Source organism: Ooceraea biroi, chromosome 11 (assembly GCF_003672135.1).
Source record: "Ooceraea biroi isolate clonal line C1 chromosome 11, Obir_v5.4, whole genome shotgun sequence".
Lineage (NCBI taxonomy): Eukaryota > Metazoa > Arthropoda > Insecta > Hymenoptera > Formicidae > Ooceraea > Ooceraea biroi.
Window position 1 is genome coordinate 12,238,409 of NC_039516.1, and position 18,202 is coordinate 12,256,610.

The 18,202-nt window shown below is 33.0% G+C and overlaps 4 protein-coding genes and 2 long non-coding RNA genes across 12 annotated transcripts; 4 read left to right on the forward strand and 2 right to left on the reverse strand.

Annotated features, from left to right (window-relative positions):
* Positions 1–385: 385 nt before the first annotated feature.
* On the forward strand, positions 386–3,079 carry LOC105275249 (odorant receptor 46a). 2 transcript variants are annotated; one of them, XM_011331964.3, is made up of 6 exons: positions 386–471; positions 767–1,136; positions 1,333–1,710; positions 2,255–2,453; positions 2,594–2,749; positions 2,834–3,079. In XM_011331964.3, the coding sequence occupies exons 2-6, from the start codon at positions 778–780 to the stop codon at positions 2,879–2,881; spliced, it is 1,140 nt and encodes a 379-aa protein (XP_011330266.2). In that variant the 5' UTR covers positions 386–471; positions 767–777; the 3' UTR covers positions 2,882–3,079. The 2 variants fall into 2 exon arrangements, with proteins under 2 accessions (XP_011330266.2, XP_011330269.2); XM_011331967.3 differs by having other exon boundaries at positions 1,456–1,710; positions 2,834–2,926.
* An 851-nt stretch (positions 3,080–3,930) lies between these two features.
* On the forward strand, positions 3,931–12,997 carry LOC105275247. Its single transcript, XM_026973513.1, has 11 exons — positions 3,931–4,058; positions 4,355–4,724; positions 4,836–5,213; positions 5,758–5,956; positions 6,114–6,269; positions 6,352–6,397; positions 10,079–10,460; positions 10,645–11,025; positions 11,175–11,376; positions 12,499–12,654; positions 12,787–12,997. The coding sequence occupies exons 2-11, from the start codon at positions 4,366–4,368 to the stop codon at positions 12,832–12,834; spliced, it is 2,307 nt and encodes a 768-aa protein (XP_026829314.1). The 5' UTR covers positions 3,931–4,058; positions 4,355–4,365; the 3' UTR covers positions 12,835–12,997.
* On the reverse strand, positions 6,534–7,196 carry LOC105275246. The gene is made up of 2 exons (XR_002193002.1): positions 7,105–7,196; positions 6,534–6,941 (listed from the first exon to the last, which is right to left on the reverse strand). It is a non-coding gene; the product is annotated as an uncharacterized LOC105275246 (long non-coding RNA).
* LOC105275245 (odorant receptor 13a) lies at positions 7,408–9,256 on the forward strand. Of its 3 annotated transcripts, none has more exons than XM_011331956.3 (5): positions 7,408–7,801; positions 7,934–8,314; positions 8,463–8,664; positions 8,841–8,996; positions 9,082–9,256. In XM_011331956.3, exons 1-5 carry the CDS (start codon positions 7,440–7,442, stop codon positions 9,127–9,129), a joined length of 1,149 nt encoding a protein of 382 aa, XP_011330258.1. In that variant the 5' UTR covers positions 7,408–7,439; the 3' UTR covers positions 9,130–9,256. The 3 variants fall into 3 exon arrangements, with proteins under 3 accessions (XP_011330258.1, XP_011330261.1, XP_011330262.1); XM_011331959.3 differs by having other exon boundaries at positions 8,520–8,664; XM_011331960.3 differs by having other exon boundaries at positions 8,523–8,664.
* Positions 8,183–9,018, reverse strand: LOC105275244. The gene is made up of 3 exons (XR_893210.2): positions 8,933–9,018; positions 8,358–8,467; positions 8,183–8,271 (listed from the first exon to the last, which is right to left on the reverse strand). It is a non-coding gene; the product is annotated as an uncharacterized LOC105275244 (long non-coding RNA).
* Positions 12,998–13,603: 606 nt separating the features above from the next.
* Positions 13,604–16,480, forward strand: LOC105275239 (UPF0692 protein CG33108). Of its 4 annotated transcripts, none has more exons than XM_020030360.2 (4): positions 13,604–14,134; positions 14,411–14,842; positions 14,928–15,260; positions 15,372–16,480. In XM_020030360.2, the coding sequence occupies exons 2-4, from the start codon at positions 14,628–14,630 to the stop codon at positions 15,571–15,573; spliced, it is 750 nt and encodes a 249-aa protein (XP_019885919.1). In that variant the 5' UTR covers positions 13,604–14,134; positions 14,411–14,627; the 3' UTR covers positions 15,574–16,480. The 4 variants fall into 4 exon arrangements, with proteins under 4 accessions (XP_019885919.1, XP_011330254.1, XP_019885920.1 ...); XM_011331952.3 differs by having other exon boundaries at positions 13,604–13,816; XM_020030361.2 differs by having other exon boundaries at positions 13,604–13,788.
* Positions 16,481–18,202: the final 1,722 nt, after the last annotated feature.

Consider the following 18,202-nt stretch of genomic DNA (forward strand, 5'->3'; position numbering starts at 1 on the left):
CTGAAATTACATTATAATACATAGGTATGAAGTTTAACATATCATATTTAACATATCGAAAATGTTGAAGCAAAATATACATAAACTTTTAGTACTATCTAAGAGAAACTGTTCTTGATAAAAGTTCGACTCGATTATATTAACGGTTTTATTGTATCTCTCTTCCCTTATTATTATAGAATCATGAATTTTCCATTAGCATTAGATGGACGCTTGTATGCTTTACTTCCTGGAAACACGACAGTACGTGGGAATTCACTGGATATTCCTCAATTGCGCCAAATGACAATAACTGATAATTATCTCCATACCAAGAGAAGATAAGTATCGATAAACGTCGTTATACCAAATTATTAATAAATCATAAACCGCACGAGGGAACGGTGCAGTTGATACTAAAGCACTCAATCGTAGTACTTTACAAAGTTTTGTCGCGTGTACTTCACTGTATTTAGCAAATTTTATCGACAGGTATTAAGCAAAGATACTATTTTACAATAAACATTAAACATAAAATGCTAAAACAAATCAATGTTATAGAAAAATATACGTACAGAGAGCTGTGCGAAAAGATATGCTTGAAGAAAGATTTTATATTTAGAAAATATTATTCATTTCTAAAATAATCTTTCTCTTGAAAAGAAGAATACGCTATAATGTCAAGTTTTCTTTTCTGAATATTAATAATATTCTCTGAAGTAGAAAATTTTAGTTCTTCACGTTATTTACGAATATATAATAAAATTTCTTGTTTTTAATGTTGTAGTGGTCGTAGAAATGCAGATACTCTCTTTGAATTTCTTGCTATATACCATTGGTGGTGTATGGCGACCAATCGAGTGGTCTTCAACTCGTTCCAAGTTGTTGTATAACTTGTTTACCTTCTACGTGATATGCTCGTTAATGTTTCTGCTTGTAACTGAACTGCTGAATATCCTTTTCGTTGACAATATAGACGACTGTATTATGATCCTCATGATTCTTCTTTCAATTGTTAGTTGTATATGCAAAATGTTTATAGTTATAATTCGTCGCGATAAAATAATTAATATAATCGGAACACTGCGAGAAAAACCATGCAAAGCTTGCACCGAAGATGAGATGGATATCCAACTAAAATTCGATCGTTTAATCAGGTTGGTATATTCACACAACTGTTGATGTAAGTTTCGACAATGTCAATTTTGATGAGTTGTAGAATGTATATTTTATATATTATGTATATTCATCTCCGCTTTAGCAATAAATGTTTCTATAACTTGCTGCATGCAAGTTATACATATTACATAGTACATACATATTACATATTACATATTTTTGAATCGTGTGCAGGTCACAGTCCATAAGCTATCTGCTGTTAGCATTGCTTTCTCTACTCGGCGGTATGATAGGTGCGATACTTGAGACTTTAGAAGGCACATTACCCTACAAAATTCGGGTACCTTATGATTGCAGTTCGTTGCTGTCACTCTGGCTTACATCTCTTCAAGAGAACATTGGTATGATTATGGGCACATTTATAAATGTCGCTACGGAAACCTCAATTATGGGATTTTGCTTACAAATGTGCGCACAATTTGAAATCCTTAAACATCGTCTTCAAAGAATGGTGAATCCTACAGAAGAAATTCCCGAACATTTCCAGGCTCATATGCCAAAGAAAACGAGCAGATTGTCAGAACACATTTGTCACCACCTGGTCATAATCAGGTTCGTCAGAAAATTGAATTTATTTGTCGTATGTATCTACGTATATATCGTATTGTCGTAGTACTATTGCGACAAGTATACAGTTTTTATTACCAATCTCGAATCACCTTCCATAACGTAAACGTTGAGGTAATTATTGAACGATAAAAGGCTTTCAACATTTTTGTTATGAATACTGAGTATAAATTGATAATCAAACTGTATACTCTTCCTACAACAATATTATGACAGTTCGATGCAGTGAAGAATGAAGAATTAATATAAAGTTTGCGTTTGAATTTTCCTAAAAAAATCCTTACGGATTTTCCAGTTAACCTGATAGTATATGTAGCATAATAATTATACAAATATATGAGGTGGAAATGTTGCAAAATATGATACTCTTTAACAATTCTGTTAAAAAAGTAAATGCAGGATTCATTACAGATTACAGCTGCGATTAAAATAGTACGATCATAATTATTAACATATATTTTAATCATTTTGACAGTATAAGCTTCTCGTATCTATTGCGATTTGCAATATAATAGGCACGCATTTTTAGAAATGTCAGAATGGTCAACGACATATTCAGCGTAGTGATCTTTATCCAGTTTTTCGCCAGCATATTAATATTGTGTACAAGTTTGTACTTTGTATATTCTCATACAATCGCAGACGTAGCCCCATTCATAATCTACGCATTTTGCATGTTTGTGCAAATTTTTGTTTATTGCTGGGCCGGGAACGAAGTTATGCTTCAGGTATCATTTTCTATAAAGAGATATATGCTTAAACGGAAAATAATATTATAGGAAAATATATTTGCACTTTGCAAATATTTTGTAACTATATATTATTTTTGATGTTAATTCAGTTATTTTAATTGCTGCTATTTGTACAGAGTACAGGATTAAGTGAAGGAGTATATGACATGGATTGGACATTAATGACAATCAATGAACGAAGAGATTTACTGATGATTATGAAGCGTAGCATGAAATCCATTAAACTTACCAGTAGCTTTTTGGTGACATTGTCCTTGGAATCTTATAGCAATGTTAGTATCAAAATTGAAATATCTTTTAATATTCTTTAGTATATGTCATATAAGTTATATATAAAAATTTTATTCCTTTTGTAGCTTCTAAAGACATCTTACTCTGTGTTTAGTTTGCTGCAACAAACTTGAAATGACTTTATTATTTTACATTACACAATGTGTGAGGAATATTATTTCTTAACTTGTTGTTAAGAGACACTCATATTTACTGTTCACTATAAAAGATAATCTTGCTGGTTGTAACGATTAAAACGAACAAATCAGTTGTAGTATTCATATAAACGGCACATAACATTCAGCAAATAAACTATGATAACTTCTACATAAGCCAGTGTGTAAAAGTGTAATAACTGTATTAGTTTCTATTTTTCTGAATACTGCGCGCAATTATAACGAATGTCGTGAAACTTACTGACTCCAATTAACAACTGTGGAAATATATAAAGTCCAAAGAAAGATGGAAACTATTGTATAACTATTGTATACAATACACACACACACACACTAACAATTGTCAGGCTCCCCTAAAATAATTATTATTTTCAAAATCCTCTTATAATCTATAAGTTATTATTCTGAGAAAAAAAAGAAAAAATAATGCTATGTTCCAATATTAGAACTACGTATTGTAAGCAGTTATGTTCGTTAGAATTTTAAGAAACGTTTTGATTGTATATACGTGCGAATATGTTTTCGTTTTCGGCGAAGCGCAAAGGAGCGGCTTCGCGAGATGCTTTTGTTTTCAGCGGCGTAGCGGCCCGCTCGAGCAGCACAGGAACATGGCAGTCTCTCCGCAGCCTTGTGACGAGTCACGTCGCAATAAAGATATATATATATGTATTCATAACCTGAGTATTTTCGATTATTACCCACTGCCATCCTCACAGTATACATAAAGTTTAACATATTGTATACTTAAACGTTTAGTATACTGTCCAAGAAAATGTTCTTGATGAAAGTTCGACTCGATTATATTAACGGTTTTATTGTATCTCTCTTCCCTTATTATTATAGAATCATGAATTTTCCATTAGCATTAGATGGACGCTTGTATGCTTTACTTCCTGGAAACACGACAGTACGTGGGAATTCACTGGATATTCCTCAATTGCGCCAAATGACAATAACTGATAATTATCTCCATACCAAGAGAAGATAAGTATCGATAAACTTCGTTATACCAAATTATTAATAAATCATAAACCGCACGAGGGAACGGTGCAGTTGATACTAAAGCACTCAATCGTAGTACTTTACAAAGTTTTGTCGCGTGTACTTCACTGTATTTAGCAAATTTTATCGACAGGTATTAAGCAAAGATACTATTTTACAATAAACATTAAACATAAAATGCTAAAACAAATCAATGTTATAGAAAAATATACGTACAGAGTAGCTGTGCGAAAAGATATGCTTGAAGAAAGATTTTATATTTAGAAAATATTATTCATTTCTAAAATAATCTTTCTCTTGAAAAGAAGAATACGCTATAATGTCAAGTTTTCTTTTCTGAATATTAATAATATTCTCTGAAGTAGAAAATTTTAGTTCTTCACGTTATTTACGAATATATAATAAAATTTCTTGTTTTTAATGTTGTAGTGGTCGTAGAAATGCAGATACTCTCTTTGAATTTCTTGCTATATACCATTGGTGGTGTATGGCGACCAATCGAGTGGTCTTCAACTCGTTCCAAGTTGTTGTATAACTTGGTTACCTTCTACATGATATGCTCGTTACCGTTACTGCTTGTAACTGAACTGCTGAATATCCTTTTCGTTGACAATATAGACGACTGTATTATTACCCTCATGATGTTTCTTTCAATTTTCACTTGTACATTCAAAATGTTTGTAGTTGTTATTCATCGTGATAAAATAATTAATATACTCGAAACACTGCAAGAAAAACCATGCAAAGCTTGCACCGAAGATGAGATGGATATCCAACTAAAATTCGATCGTTTAATCAGGTCGGTATATTCACACAACTGTTGATGTAAGTTTCGACAATGTCAATTTTGATGAGTTGTAGAATGTATATTTTACATATTATGTATTACATATTTTTGAATCGTGTGCAGGTCACATTCCATAAGCTATCTGGTGTTATCATTGCTTTCTGTACTCGGCAGTATGATAGGTGCGATACTTGAGACTTTAGAAGGCACATTACCCTACAAAGCGTGGGTACCTTACGATTACAGTTCGTTGTTGTCACTCTGGCTTACATCTCTTCTAGAGAACATTAGTGTAGGTTTGGGCCTATTTATAAGTGTCGCTACGGAAACCTCAGTTATGGGATTTTGCTTACAAATGTGCGCACAATTTGAAATTCTTAAACATCGTCTTCAAAGAATGGTGAATCCTACAGAAGAAATTCCCGAACATTTCCAGGCTCATATGCCAAAGAAAACGAGCAGATTGTCAGAACACATTTGTCACCACCTGGTCATAATCAGGTTCGTCAGAAAATTGAATTTATTTGTCGTATGTATCTACGTATATATCGTATTGTCGTAGTACTATTGCGACAAGTATACAGTTTTTATTACCAATCTCGAATCACCTTCCATAACGTAAACGTTGAGGTAATTATTGAACGATAAAAGGCTTTCAACATTTTTGTTATGAATACTGAGTATAAATTGATAATCAAACTGTATACTCTTCCTACAACAATATTATGACAGTTCGATGCAGTGAAGAATGAAGAATTAATATAAAGTTTGCGTTTGAATTTTCCTAAAAAAATCCTTACGGATTTTCCAGTTAACCTGATAGTATATGTAGCATAATAATTATACAAATATATGAGGTGGAAATGTTGCAAAATATGATACTCTTTAACAATTCTGTTAAAAAAGTAAATGCAGGATTCATTACAGATTACAGCTGCGATTAAAATAGTACGATCATAATTATTAACATATATTTTAATCATTTTGACAATATAAGCTTCTCGTATCTATTGCGATTTGGAATATAATAGGCACGCATTTTTAGAAATGTCAGAATGGTCAACGACATATTCAGCGTAGTGATCTTTGCCCAGTTTTTCGCCAGCATGTTAATATTGTGTACAAGTTTGTACTTCGTATATTCTCATACAATCGCAGACGCAGCTCCATTAATAATCTACGCATTGTGCATGTTTGTGCAAATTTTTGTTTATTGCTGGGCCGGGAACGAAGTTATACTTAAGGTATCATTTTCTATAAAGAAATGTATACTTAATGTATAAATATTGTATAACAGAAAGTAGTGTCATAGAAAAATACATTTGCGCTTTGCAAATGTTTTGTACTTACATATTATTTTGGATGATAGCTCAATTATTTTAATTGCTGCTATTTATACAGAGTACAGGATTGAGTGAAGGTGTATATGAAATGGATTGGACATTAATGACAATTAATGAACGAAGAGATTTACTGATGATTATGAAGCGTAGCATGAGATCCGTTAAACTTACAAGTAGCTTCTTAGTGACCTTGTCTTTGGAATCTTATGGTAATGTTAGTATGAAACTTAAATTTTCCTTTAATATTTTTTGGTGTATTATACAAATTAAATATGAAAATTTTAATTATTATATAGCTTCTGAAGACATCTTACTCTGCATTTAGTGTTTTGCAACAATTTTGAAACTTTAGTATTTTACAAGATACGATGAGGGAGGCATAGTATTATTTCTTAACTTATTGTTAGAAGACACTGATTGTCGTTGTTCACTATAAAAGATAGCATTGCAGGTTGTAACGATTAAAACGACTCATTTAATTGTTAGTATTTACGTATTAATAACGTTTAGCAGATAAACTGTAATAGTGTCTACATCGAGTGATTAGAACAGTCCTAGTAAGTATTATAATAACTAATCGACAGTTGTGGAGCATCTAGTAACAATTAAATTTAAAAATAATTAGCAATAATAATATTGTAGATTCTACTTATATTTTATATTTATAACTATATTTTACTGTATCTCTCGTGCATTTCATAAATGCAGTTTATAAATAGAGTTTATAAACAGAAATAATACGGACATTCTTCCAGCACAGAGTCATTGTTCTTGGCCAGCAGATTTGCAGATTGACAATTTGTTATTATTTTCTACGTTTGCGCTACAAAGTCAACTTTTGCGGAAAATGCAGTTACGTTATCGAGGTATTCCCTACGTCGCGGAACTGTAAATTTTACATTTGATGAGAATATGACAATATGTTTAATTGTTAAGTATAACCCCTCGATTGTTGCATAGACAAGTAATCTTTACAATTGCAGAATTTATATTGGCAGGGAACATAGTGTATCGTAATAAACTATAATAAACGACTTCACTGCGTATACCTGCAGTATTCTATATCATCCCATTAATGATCGTAATTAATGGTACGATGTAGGGTTGCGTAATTGAAGCACAAGTAGATATATGCAGTCTGATTCAAGACGTGGTCAATCACGTTTACTTTCTGTATGATAGTGAAACAACTTGCGTTGTGCGTTACAATCTACTAATTCTACATATCAAATATTGACTATCTGAAAATGTGAGAAGCAATATTTTAAGAAAAGTATTGATTATAACATTTCGTATTAATCTTGGACTTTCTTTAATTTGCCACATGTTGTAAATATAAAAGTGCGTTTTGTTTAAAACACTCTGTTGTTATATCTATATAAAGATGCAAATACTTTCGCTGAATTTTTTAATGTACACCGTCGGTGGCATATGGCGACCTATCAAATGGTGCTCAAGTGGGCTTAAGGTGCTTTATAACATATTTACTATTCTTGTATTATTATCATTATACTTTTTGGTGTTAACTCAATTTCTGGATATCGTTCTAATTGTTGACAATATCGATGATTTCACTACTAATTCCCTAATGCTTTTGACTATTGTTGCTGTATGTTGTAAAGCGACTCTTGTCGTGGTACGGCGGAACGCAATCATCAATTTGGTGCGAATGTTGTTGAAAGATCCATACAAACTTCGAGATGCAGATGAAATGGCAATTCAACGAAAATTTGACACGTTTATCAGGTACGTGCAATTATTAAACTTAAAGGAAATGTAAAAATAAGTTGAAGTAGTAGTTGATCGTCATCATAGTATAAAAATATAATATAAATATGGTCTAAACTAAAGTATAATAATAATTTCTCATATTTGCAGATCATATTCAATAAAATACTCTCTGTTATGTACGACTTCACTCACGGGCGTAACAATTGGATCAGTATTAAATATTATCCAGGGTTATTTACCCTACAGAGTATGGCTGCCATACGATTCTAATATAGCTACGATGTTCTGGATTACATCTATGCAACAAATAATATCTTTAATTTTTGCGACTGTCATAAATGTTGGAACAGAAACATTAATTTCTGGATTTATTTTACAAACGTGTGCGCAGATTGAAATTTTTCAAAATCGTCTCCATAAATTAATGATTAATCAGACAACTGCATATATGAAACAATCACTTGCTTCATCATGTAAAGGAACATCTATATTTTCGGAGTACATACGTCATCATTTGAAAATTTACGAGTTAGTCACATCTAAATGAGTTCTTTTATACAAACATACGTACATATAACAGTTGATGCATAATTATTTATCCGTCAAACTGATAATACGCCTGATAAGATTGCCTTCATTATATGCAGTGCACAACTAATGCAATACATTATTACAGATACGCTAAAACAGTAAACATCATTTTTAATCCGATATTCTTTGTTCAATTCTTTAGCAGTATAATAGTATTGTGTACAAGTGTATATTATTTGTCGCAACATATTACAGAGTCCGGAAGTGCGACTTTTATAGTATACACTATCGGTATGTTTGTTCAAATATACATATATTGTTGGTCAGGAAATGAAGCAATACTTAAGGTAAAGTACTTATTTTTATTCTATTATTATAACTATTATTTTAACTAATATGCAATATATCTGCGTCCAGTTTTACGATTAAAAAAAATATTTAATGGATACACTACCTAATACACTCGCACACGCTTTAATATACAGATTAGCATAAGTAATCCCTGATTGTTATATTATGGCAGAGTACGAGCGTAGGAGATGTGATATATCAATTGGACTGGCATCTACTCTCAGTCAGCGAAAAGAAAGATTTATTGATGATTATGATACGTACCACAATTCCTATAAAATTTACCAGCAGTTTCTTGATAACTTTATCTCATGAATCCTATAGTAACGTCAGCATCATTATTATATTTATAATACAATAGCTGATTGTTTGTTAATTCTTAATTCTTTTTATGCATTTTTCTTGATTTGCAGATCCTAAAAACTTCATATTCAGCATTTAACTTATTACAACGGTCCTGAATCATACGTAAAGAGTAGTATCTGAAGATATTAATGATAATATTGTAGGCTCTTTTGAATGAATTACTAAATGCATCCTGAGAATCGTTTGTCTTCATGTTTATCTCAATCACATTTCCTATTTCCATCTATAAAAAAAATGCATTCTGACGTTTCTTCGCAGAATTTCAAGTACTTGTTCACTTACCCTATTTTACGTGATGAATTGTCAACATCCATTACTGAGAATCAACGTTGCTCAGAAATGTAGATTTATCTAAGTATATCGTCATATATCCCAGAAATACCAGGATCAATAGAAATATTCTTTCAGCACAAAACTGTCATATTTGACCAGCAGATTTGCAAATTATCGACTTGAGAAACATGTAACAGTAATATAAATTATTTCCCTAGTTATGTATTATATTGAACCTTTGTGCAATAAAGTTAGCCCTTGCGGAAAATGCAGTTCCCTTATTGAGTTATTTCCGATGTCGCGGGACTATAAATTTTTTATTCCATGGGAATATGAAAATATGTTTAATTGTAAAGAACAGCCCCTCGATTGTTGCACAAGTAGGCAACCTCTACAATTACAGAATTTATATGGACGGGAAACGTAATATGTATCGTAATAAACTATAATAAACGACTTCATGTCATCGTACTAATAACCGTAATTAACGACAGTGGGGTTGCATAGTTGAAGCACAAGCAGATCTATGCAAGTATAGCCCGATGCAAGACCTGCTTTATTACGTTCAGTTGAAATTTTATTATTTGTACGACAGTAAAATAGCTTGTATCAAGCGTTGCAATATTTACTAACTACTCTATACCTCTTACACCGACTAACTGAAAATGTGAGAAGCACTATTTGAAGAAAAGTTGAAGAAGATTCTGTAACATTCTGTATTAATGCTCATATGTTATAAAATTGAGTACATATACTTTTCTGTGTAATAAGTATTATTTATAATTGTAAAGATGCAATTACTCTCGTTAAATTTTTTAATGCAAACCATTGCTGGTATATGGCGACCTACCGAGTGGCGCTCAAGTGGTGCTAAGCTGCTGTATAATGTCTTCACCATTTTCATATTATTCTTGATTTACTTTCTGATGTTATCTCAATTCATGGACAGTGTTCTTGTTGTCGATAATATTGATGATTTTGCTACGAATTCGTTAATGTTTGTGAGCATGATTGCTGTTTGTTGTAAAGCTACTGTCATTGTAGTACGTCGAAATGCAATCATTAATTTAGTAGAAGTATTGTTAAAGGAGCCATACAAACCTCGAGACGCAGATGAAGTGGCAATACAAACAAAATTCGATGAGTTTATTAGGTAAGCGAAATCTTTATAATCTTGAAATATTCATAAAGGGAAAAAGACACATATTTAATTATAAATAAGATATTATCAGCATACATGAATTTCTGCAATTATTGAAACTATAAATAAATTTCAACTTTCATGTAGATATAGAAAAATTAATCAGGCATAATATAAATATTTCAACATTTGCAAGGTCATGGTCAAGAAAGTATCTGATTTTGGCAACGAGCTCTGTTACAAGCGTAACAATAGGATCATTGCTAAATGTTATGCATGGTTATTTACCTTACAAAGTATGGCTACCATATGACTCTAGTACATCTCCCACATTTTGGATTACATCTATACAGCAGATAATAACTGTCATTTTTGCAACTATTATAAATGTTGGAACCGAAACTCTAGTCTTTGGATTTATTTTGCAGACTTGTGCTCAGATTGAAATTTTTCAGAATCGTCTTGAAAAATTAGTGATTTATAAAACAACTAAATATGCGGAACATTCATTTGCCTCATCGAATAAAAAAAAAGCTACAATTTCAGAATATGTATGTCATCACCTCAGTATTTACAAGTTAGTCATATATTTAAATATTATATAAAATCAATTCTTTTTTTATATTGTGCTTACATATTTTTCTATTAATCTGAAATGTTTTGTATGTTTTCATCTGTTAATCGTTTGTTAAACATGTGTGTTTTGACACAAAGCCTTATTTACAGCTACGCTAAAACGTTAAATAGTATTTTCAATCCGATATTCTTTGTACAATTTTGTGGCAGTATAATAGTATTATGTACAAGTGTATATTATATAGCTGGCCATATTACGGATTCTGAAAGTGCCACTTTGCTGGTATTCACTATTTGTATGTTTGTACAAATATATGTGTATTGTTGGTCTGGAAACGAAGTCATGCTCAAGGTAATTAATGTTTATCCTGTACAATCAGACTTACATTACAAAACATTGTAAAGCCAATAATGTATTGTGTAATCTACGATTAATGTTATGTACAATCGTGATTTTTTTTTGTTTGGGCGAGGGAGGAGAGGAAATGCATTACGCACGTACATGGGGCCGGTCCCCAAGGTAGTGTGATCGACTCTCCCGTAGGACCTAACAATCGGCACCAATCAATCGGGCATACCCACTAAAACCTCTCCCCCCCCTTTAACACACACCCACACTTGGAAGGGCCCCCCGCGGATCCGTCAGAGATAACATTAACGCTAGGGGACCGCTGGCCGGGTCAGAAGGGCCTCATCAAAGAACGCGGCTATCGGCATCACCGGATTCCAATCACGCGCTCACTCCCAACACACCCTCTATATTGGAATCCAGTGATATATATATATTAATATATATACAATGCTATTTACAATTAATGAATTAATTAATTAAATCCCATAGCCCACCAATAGGGGTGGGCAATGAATAAGAATAAAATAATAAAATCCCCATGCACAATCGTGATTATCGCTTGCTCTCAGAGCATCATATTATTCATTCTATTATCAGACAATGGTTATGGGAATTATAAATGCTAAACTACTGTCGTACGTTACATAACTAAAATCGATAGCTATATTAAACTTAACCACTTCGACCGATTACGCGTGAATCATATAATAAAAATCAATAAAGCATCGCGAGGGTGTGAATAAAGTATTTCTCGCGGACACACACCTGATTATGGCACAAAAATATCAAAGTAAATTGATTCTCTGTAATAACAAATATGTTTTTGCATTTCTTCACGTGCATTAGACATTGAATATTTTATTTATTATATTTTTCCTTTCTGTAAGTAACAAATAATTCACAACTAATTACCCTGAACATTTTCGATTAATTTTGTTCACAAAATGTCGTAATAATGTATTATATTTTACGTAAATTTTAGAACTAATTTTCCACCAAAGAGAAAGTTACAAAATAGCATGTAGTATTTTCATATAATGTAAATTTCTAAAATTGTTTTATAAATTCATTTGAAGTTATTCCAATATTATTTTATCCATTTTATCTTGCTTATATCGGCAGAGCGTGAAAGTAGCGGATATCATATATCACTTGGACTGGCCTTTATTGTCAGTGAGTGAAAAGAAAGATTTGTTAATAATTATGATACGCAGCAGAATTCCTATACAATTTACAAGCAGTTTCTTGATAACTTTGTCTCATCAATCCTACAGCAACGCAAGTACCATTTTGTTGATAAAATGAGTTTGGAAATGTCCAGATATTGGAATATGACGAGAAACGTCATTAGTTTTTAGCAAATGCATAACTCCTTGCACTAATCTTCTAATTATATAATTTTCCTCTTAGCTCCTGAAAACATCATACTCGGCATTTAATTTATTACAACAGTCGTGAAATACGAGTAAGCGAATATGTTTTGAGTCTATCGTATATGCGTATAATAACATTAAAAATAGTATTATAATTTTGAATAAATAAGTGACAAAACTACTGTGTTGTATAGTTTATATATGCTTTGACATATTTTTAAATTTAATTTGCCATTAAATTCGAATACTTAAAAGTAAGTTTTATTTAACCTATATTTGAATCACACTACAAGTAAAAGCTTTGCAATTTACGCTAGTGAATTATATTATCGTAATGGGGATACGTCATACCAAAGGGTGGTGTTGGAGGCCAAAAAGGATTACGTGGAAGAGCATTGACATTACATCCGTACATAAGTCGTGTCAAAGAGAAAATTGTAGGTATTACTTGAAAACAAAAATTACGTCTAACCCAACATTGAGTTATACTACTACCTCACTTTTCGAACGCAAACAGTGGCGACTCGTAGCAGAGAGTTTGGAAACTAAAAATAAGAGTTCGCGAGGTCTGTAGCGGTCCATGCCGAATCATGCTTTCCTGCGGACCCGCCTTCAAGCCAACCGCGCCAATTTCAAGCCGATCGCGCTATTTTTTCGTTTTATCGATTCTCTGACTCGCGAAATCTGTTGATTTTCTCCGATTTCACGATTCGACGCTATACACTTCTATAACAAGCGGAACGATGTCGAAAAAATGTTCATTGCACTAGACTAGGGTCCTCTCAAACAATTCATATATATTCAATCGAGCGAACCGTCTTGAATCTTGTAGCTCCTGCGAGAAGCTTCTTATCAGACGGTACATGTATATTTTTGGCAGACGTCCGACGTTGTTCGTCGATGGGCGTTCGCGAGTGGGGATCTCGTCGACGGATACCATGGGACTCTACCGACATAACCGTGAGAATTAAGTCGGATCCGTAATACCGTAATCCGCGTATTCCGTGTAATATCGATAATAGGATCTTGATACAAAAGAGTAAGCTGTGATATGGATACATGCGAGTGTTAGTACAGTCCCATTTAAGAATTACATAATGTATATGCATGAGTCACGATTTGTCACAAGTGTGATGAAACGGGGGCCGCGACAATGAGGAAAGGGAAGAACGTGCAAACGTCAAAGTCGTACTACAGCGTGGAGTCCCTCGTTGCTTTCCGCCGTTACGATAAATAAACAGCTACTTTGTATCATACAATCGCACTCGGAATTGGGGGAAATCTCTGTACATCAAGCACATTTATATCTCGTTACAAACGCGATTAGTTATTATCCCTTCCGATGTCGATCGTACGATGCGCTGCCATTAGAAATCTCGCAAAGGGTATGTTGGATTTTTTTCAAGCTGTAGAGCTCGTCGACAGCCTCGTATCGTTAGATTCGTCGCATTCGTCATTTTCGTGTCAGTAGTCGTATCATCGTTGAGTACCTGAAAATTTAAACGGTTAACAGACAAGTAATACAGATACGTGCGATAGACATGAACGACATGAATAACCGCAATTGATCATTCGAGTTCCAAGTAGATGACAGAGTTAATTAGACCTTCGAATGGACTCGAAATTTCAGGTAATTTATGTGAACTATGTTTTTTTCACAGCTCTTGCAGGAAATTCCAAGAAGCTCTCTACGATGAACAAAGGACATTCTCTTTGAACGTTACTGATACATGGTGTGGTGTGGTGATCATCGTGCATGAGCAATGATACAATTAAATCTTCTCGTGTCTATGGATGACATTTCGTAGCTACTGGAGCATTTATATCCTTTTTAGCCAAAGATTACTTATTTATTAGAAGCTTTTTCGACACTGTAAAATGCCAGCACCACCGCCACCTCTTTCAAACCTATCGGAAGCACCCATGTGTGAAAAAACAGAAGTCACTGATACTGATTCTCTGCCCCCTTGGGCTAAAATCACCCTTACGTCCACTGAAGCCGAAATTGAAAAATTAATCTCTCGAAACGAGTTGAAAGACGCAGAAGTGACTTACTTCTGTCAAGTGGAACCGATTCTTCAAGATGGACCACAGTGAGTATTATTGTCACGTGTAGGAATATCTTTAAGAGCTAATTATAGTAATTCCAATCATCGAACTACATCAAATGTGTTGTAGATGTGGTTTAGTAGCACTTGCAATGGCATCACAGGAATATACAAAACCGGTCTCTGTGAGCCAGCTTCTTGCCGAAGCTCGCGTTCGAGGATTTACGCAACACGGAGAGGTGTACAGCGTTGACTTCATGGGGACGCTAGCTGCCGAATATCTACCTGATCACAGGCCAGACATTCTGATAGATCTACAACAGTGCCCGGATACGTTGACTCATGCTTTGGCCCATGGAGCAATGGTGCTGATACCATATGATTCTGATTTCAATCACGCTCCGTGTTTAAAAAGAGGTCATAAAGCACACTGGGCTCTGCTTGTGGGCCTAATCTCTTCTAGGTACATATAGCTGAATAGTAAAAGAAAAACAAGTTATTATTTCAATGCATTAACATAGAATAAATTAATTTTCATTACAATTATCTGTCATAATCATTAATGAATGTTCAGGCAAGGATATCACGTTCTGGCACGTCATGGCAAATCGCGTCATTTGGCTTGTTGGCCGTTACGCGATTTGATTGAAAGTAACGGCAACTTGGAGGAAGAAGGTACAGCGAGACACGCAGGGGGATACGTCATACCAAAGGGTGGTGTCGGAGGCCAAAAAGGATTACGTGGAAGAGCATTGGCATTACATCCGTACATATAAAGTCGCGTCAAAGAGAAAATTGTAGGTAATTGATATCACGCTAAAAAGAGGAAATTTACCGAAAAAAACGTTAGCTCTGTATCTGCATTATGATACGTGGCATACATCCGGAACAAAACATTTGCACATACACGCAGCTTCCACGAGAATCAACTAATAGTTATGTGTAATATGTAGCGCTTTAATTAATAAGTATATTTGAATTTGTACGAGATATTTCACGCAACGTAAAAGTCATTATATATCTACCAAAACATTTTTGGCAAATCGGAAATGCGACTTGAAATGGCATTATTTTTACCTTACTCGAATTATATAGTCTAAATAAAGAATTCCGGCAGGCCAAAATACTTGTGCACGCAATCAAATACAGATGATTGTCTTGTTAGTGTTACGTCTTTATCAAATTGAGACACAAAGGTGTAGGCATGCATGATAAAGCGGAAACACGTAAAGCTATCTCAATAAGCAAACATATACGTATGTATACTAATAAGTCGTTATCCAAAGTCATCATTTAAATGAGAAGATGTAAGTATATTTCTTTAGATAGAGTATATGTAGATTTTCGATGATAATTGTCGTTTTATGTTGGTGCAATAAATAAAGAGTAAATCTATTCTAACGATTTCGCAAGTACATTTTAGGCGATAATAAATTAACACTGGCACGCTGTATCGGCTTTGATTGATACACGTAGCTTTTAAGGATATGTCATATACAGCGTGTTTTGTTTAAGCGTTAACGTATAATTGTGTCTTTAAAGATGTGTGTCCAGTTACAAAGAGAAATATGTTTAAACAAAAATTATTTTATTTTCAAGTGCCTATATATAATGATCTATATTTAGAATCATTCAATTTTCTATATATATGTATACATTGTAAAATTATTGGGAGGAATCGCAGAAATAAGGAAAGTAATATTCTTGAACCTCGGATATGGGAGGTTCTAAAACCCATATACTCGTTTGCAAGCTTCGATATCGATATCGATATCGGTATTGATATAGATATAAATGAAGTTCTAAGCACCATCCCTCTTCGAGTTTACAACACAGCCGGTTTTAGTGCCTCAACATTTAGATCTCGCGTCACCTTCCTTCAAAATGCAGTATTACGAATTCTCGACGTCTTGGAAAAAAGCGTGCTACCTGACGGAATTTTATTTTCTTTTAGATTATATCTGCTTTAATACTTATTTATTGCTATATAAATTTTAATAGATTTCTTAATACACACACACACAGATACACTCATACGGCATACATAACACGCAATAAAAGACTTGAAGAAATACTCACAGTGACTGGCTCATCTTTTCAATCGTACAGTATTCCATACGTTTTATATCAAATTTGTTAATATAATATTCATAATAATGAAATTAATTAAAGAGATGCTATAAATTTGTAGACACTTGATATATATATATATATATATATATATATATATATAACTTGGAATTAACGGAGAGGAGCCTTTAAGATAAATTCTACCTAAGTGCCGTGAAAAGAGCAAAGTCCACTTATAATAGGAAATATGCACTGCAGAAATACATACTGTCCGCTTCTCGAGCTTCTCCTATTTATTGTTGCGTCATAATCAAAATACTTTATGAGAATAATTATTATTGGCGACATAGTTTTTTTAAAAAATGCATCTCGTTCACATAATACAATCCGCATAATAAAAATATAATCAGAGATCTGGAAGATTTGAATCTTTTTTTCTAGGCAATATCTTTACAATATCTTAAACGTTTATGTGTTATCTGGATAGGCAAATATTTTTTCTGCGGCAAATTCCCAATGTAAGCGTGATGTACGTAAAAGTATAAGAGAATCATGTATGATGTCTTCCGTTATCATCGCGAGTTTTCGCATATATTTGCGAGAAGATGGTTAGAAAGAATAGCTGTAATTATTTTTTGTCAATCAATGTTTTACTAATTATTTCGTTGAGTTATGTAAAATTGTGTATAAAGAATTACGTTAATTGTATGTAATTATATGTAGTTAATTGTATGTAGTTATAATTGTATGTAAAAATATACCAAATTTGTACGTTATAATTTATAAAAATAATTTATATACATACGATGCGCAGAAAATGTAATATGTATGGTCAAAAAATCGATTATTATTAATGTGTGTGTGTGTGTCCATGTCTTTATATATTATTTATTAATAGTTTTTAATTTTAATCTCAAAAAACATTAATTTATGTAAGTTGCGTTATATAAGTTACACAGTAATGTAGGTTTTAAACTGAAATCACTCCTGTAATGTATTTTGTAAAGTATATATCACACTCGATGCAAAGTGACTGTATCGGATGTAATTGGTGCTACGCTCGAAAAACTAAGAACAACGTTACTTTTTTGTATCATGTTAATTCTATAAGAAAGCTTTATTTCCATGCTGTATATTAATTAAATCTGGAAATATCTCTGCTTCTCTTGTAGGAAGTACGTCAGTATGTGTGTGTGTGCGTGCGTGTGTGCGTGTTATATATAACATACATATATATTACACAGGACGTGCTAAAAATTACTGCGTTCTGTATTTCATAATTAGAAATGTTAATTGTAAAACTCATTGCATGTAGAATTCCTATTTCGTTATTAT

What these genes read in the sequence shown, in the direction of transcription:
- LOC105275247 (XM_026973513.1), top strand. Translation starts at nt 4,366, where the DNA reads ATGCAGATACTCTCTTTGAATTTCTTGCTATATACCATTGGTGGTGTA. An exon ending in GGAACGAAGTTATACTTAAG is followed by an intron (nt 5,957 to 6,113) that starts GTATCATTTTCT and finishes CTATTTATACAG; the next exon opens with AGTACAGGATTGAGTGAAGG. An exon ending in AAATTCGATGAGTTTATTAG is followed by an intron (nt 10,461 to 10,644) that starts GTAAGCGAAATC and finishes AACATTTGCAAG; the next exon opens with GTCATGGTCAAGAAAGTATC.
- LOC105275239 (XM_020030360.2), top strand. Translation starts at nt 14,628, where the DNA reads ATGCCAGCACCACCGCCACCTCTTTCAAACCTATCGGAAGCACCCATG. An exon ending in ATTCTTCAAGATGGACCACA is followed by an intron (nt 14,843 to 14,927) that starts GTGAGTATTATT and finishes AATGTGTTGTAG; the next exon opens with ATGTGGTTTAGTAGCACTTG. An exon ending in GTGGGCCTAATCTCTTCTAG is followed by an intron (nt 15,261 to 15,371) that starts GTACATATAGCT and finishes ATGAATGTTCAG; the next exon opens with GCAAGGATATCACGTTCTGG.
- LOC105275245 (XM_011331956.3), top strand. Translation starts at nt 7,440, where the DNA reads ATGCAAATACTTTCGCTGAATTTTTTAATGTACACCGTCGGTGGCATA. An exon ending in GAAATGAAGCAATACTTAAG is followed by an intron (nt 8,665 to 8,840) that starts GTAAAGTACTTA and finishes ATATTATGGCAG; the next exon opens with AGTACGAGCGTAGGAGATGT. An exon ending in CTCATGAATCCTATAGTAAC is followed by an intron (nt 8,997 to 9,081) that starts GTCAGCATCATT and finishes CTTGATTTGCAG; the next exon opens with ATCCTAAAAACTTCATATTC.
- LOC105275249 (XM_011331964.3), top strand. Translation starts at nt 778, where the DNA reads ATGCAGATACTCTCTTTGAATTTCTTGCTATATACCATTGGTGGTGTA. An exon ending in AAATTCGATCGTTTAATCAG is followed by an intron (nt 1,137 to 1,332) that starts GTTGGTATATTC and finishes AATCGTGTGCAG; the next exon opens with GTCACAGTCCATAAGCTATC. An exon ending in GGAACGAAGTTATGCTTCAG is followed by an intron (nt 2,454 to 2,593) that starts GTATCATTTTCT and finishes CTATTTGTACAG; the next exon opens with AGTACAGGATTAAGTGAAGG.